The sequence below is a fragment of the Marmota marmota genome, unplaced genomic scaffold (genome assembly GCF_001458135.2).
Source record: "Marmota marmota marmota unplaced genomic scaffold, marMar, whole genome shotgun sequence".
NCBI lineage: Eukaryota > Metazoa > Chordata > Mammalia > Rodentia > Sciuridae > Marmota > Marmota marmota.
In genome coordinates, this window is record NW_026013336.1 from 967 (window position 1) to 2,586 (window position 1,620).

Genomic DNA, 1,620 nt, shown 5'->3' on the forward strand with positions numbered 1-1,620 from the left:
TGATATAACAGAGATTTCAATGTGATATGCTTATTCTGAAATCCCTGCTCTTAAACAAAAAAGTTAAGAGACTTTGAACTAGGAATGGGTGTTCTCTTACTCCAATAAATCTCTCTACTGTAGCACATGTCTATTCCTCAATGTTGTTACCATAATCCATCAAAGAATTCACCCAAATAATAAATAATTAAATGTTGTGTACATTTTACTCTTCTAGACTCTTTGGAAAATTTAAAGCTGATCAATTTTCCTAGGGGCAATAAAGATGACGTTCATGCAAGTTTAAATAACTATGAATCTCATAGTTAGACTCATTCAGCAATGTATGATCAACACAGTATCAGCTCTGTGAAATGTAGTTACTATTCACTTATAAGGGATTCAAGGATCCCACTGTAAACATCACTACTACTGTTAGCTTTAGCAAGCAACCATATTTGGGGTATGCAAATTTAGCTATTATTTTCACAGAGTCATCAAAACATTCTGGGCTCTATTTCATTAATTTAAGGGAAAGATTTTGAATCCAGCGGCATAATGCCAGAAAATTATAAAATCAGTTGGGAAGAATGGGGATGAAATAAAATAGTTTCAAAGTGTCTTAAGAAAATTAAAGTAAAATTAATGAGATTGTGGGAGCAAAATTCTTGCTACCAAGTTTACTAATTAAGCAGAGATAATCTGAGGCTTCTTTTACCTGTGGATCATGTTCCGTGTGTACCAAACAGAAGGAAAAGAGTCCTTCAGGAGGGAGGTGTAATTGCGGTTGAGGTCGCGCCCAGCTAAGGAGCACCGGTAGTTCCCCACAATGACACCATCTGGATTCAGCATGGGTACCACCTTGAAGATGAAAGTGTCCCGAAGCAACTGGGCGTCACTTGAGTCTCCTAAAATGTAATCTAGGAAGCCTTTCATGATCCAGGAGCTGTTGGTCTCACCCGGATGGACCCTTGCGGTCAGAATCACGGCCTTCCTCTTCCTGGAGTCCGAGTTCTTCAGGGGCGTGGTGATGGTCAACACGTACACCATGTTCCTGGCGAGCGTGTGGCACAGGACGCGGGTTTTGCAGAACTTGGACCGTACTGGGTCATTATTGATGCCAGAAAGGTATTCTTGCAGGTTGGTGTAAGTGTATGGGTAGCAGTGCGCAAAGTAGCAGGTGTCCTTGTTGTGTGGAAACTGGAATGTCCACGTGAGGGAGAAGAAGTGGCGGCCTTCCTGGCCCAGGTTATTCTTGTAGTACCTGATCTGGTCTCCTATTCTCTGCCAGCCAACGTTGTGAGCCTTGGCCTCTTTTTCAGAATAGAAGAGTGGGCGCATGCCCCGATTGTAAAGGCTAGTGGGCTTGGTGAAGTTGACAATGGTGAATCTGTAGACAGTTTCTGCTTGGGTGTTAGAGACTTGGAAATAATACCACTGGGTGTGCTTGTTTGTGAAGAGGTCAGGGCGCACAGTCAACTGGTACTCGTATTCTGCCCTAATACATGAGAAAGGAAGGGGGGAAGCACATTAGAAGGTAAAAATTAAATCTGAGTTTAAGTTAAATGAAGAAAATTATTTTATTTTTATCTGTTTTACATATCCACAGAATTTTTTTTTTTTTTTTTTTTTTTTTTTTTT

The 1,620-nt window shown here is 40.7% G+C and overlaps 1 protein-coding gene across 1 annotated transcript; it reads right to left on the reverse strand.

Moving 5' to 3' along the window:
- Nucleotides 1-693: 693 nt before the first annotated feature.
- Nucleotides 694-1,494, reverse strand: LOC107135053 (cytosolic carboxypeptidase 3-like; the record flags this gene model as incomplete). Its single annotated transcript, XM_015477014.2, has 1 exon — nucleotides 694-1,494. A coding segment is annotated over one exon (801 nt), but the record flags the coding sequence as incomplete, so codon positions are not given.
- Nucleotides 1,495-1,620: the final 126 nt, after the last annotated feature.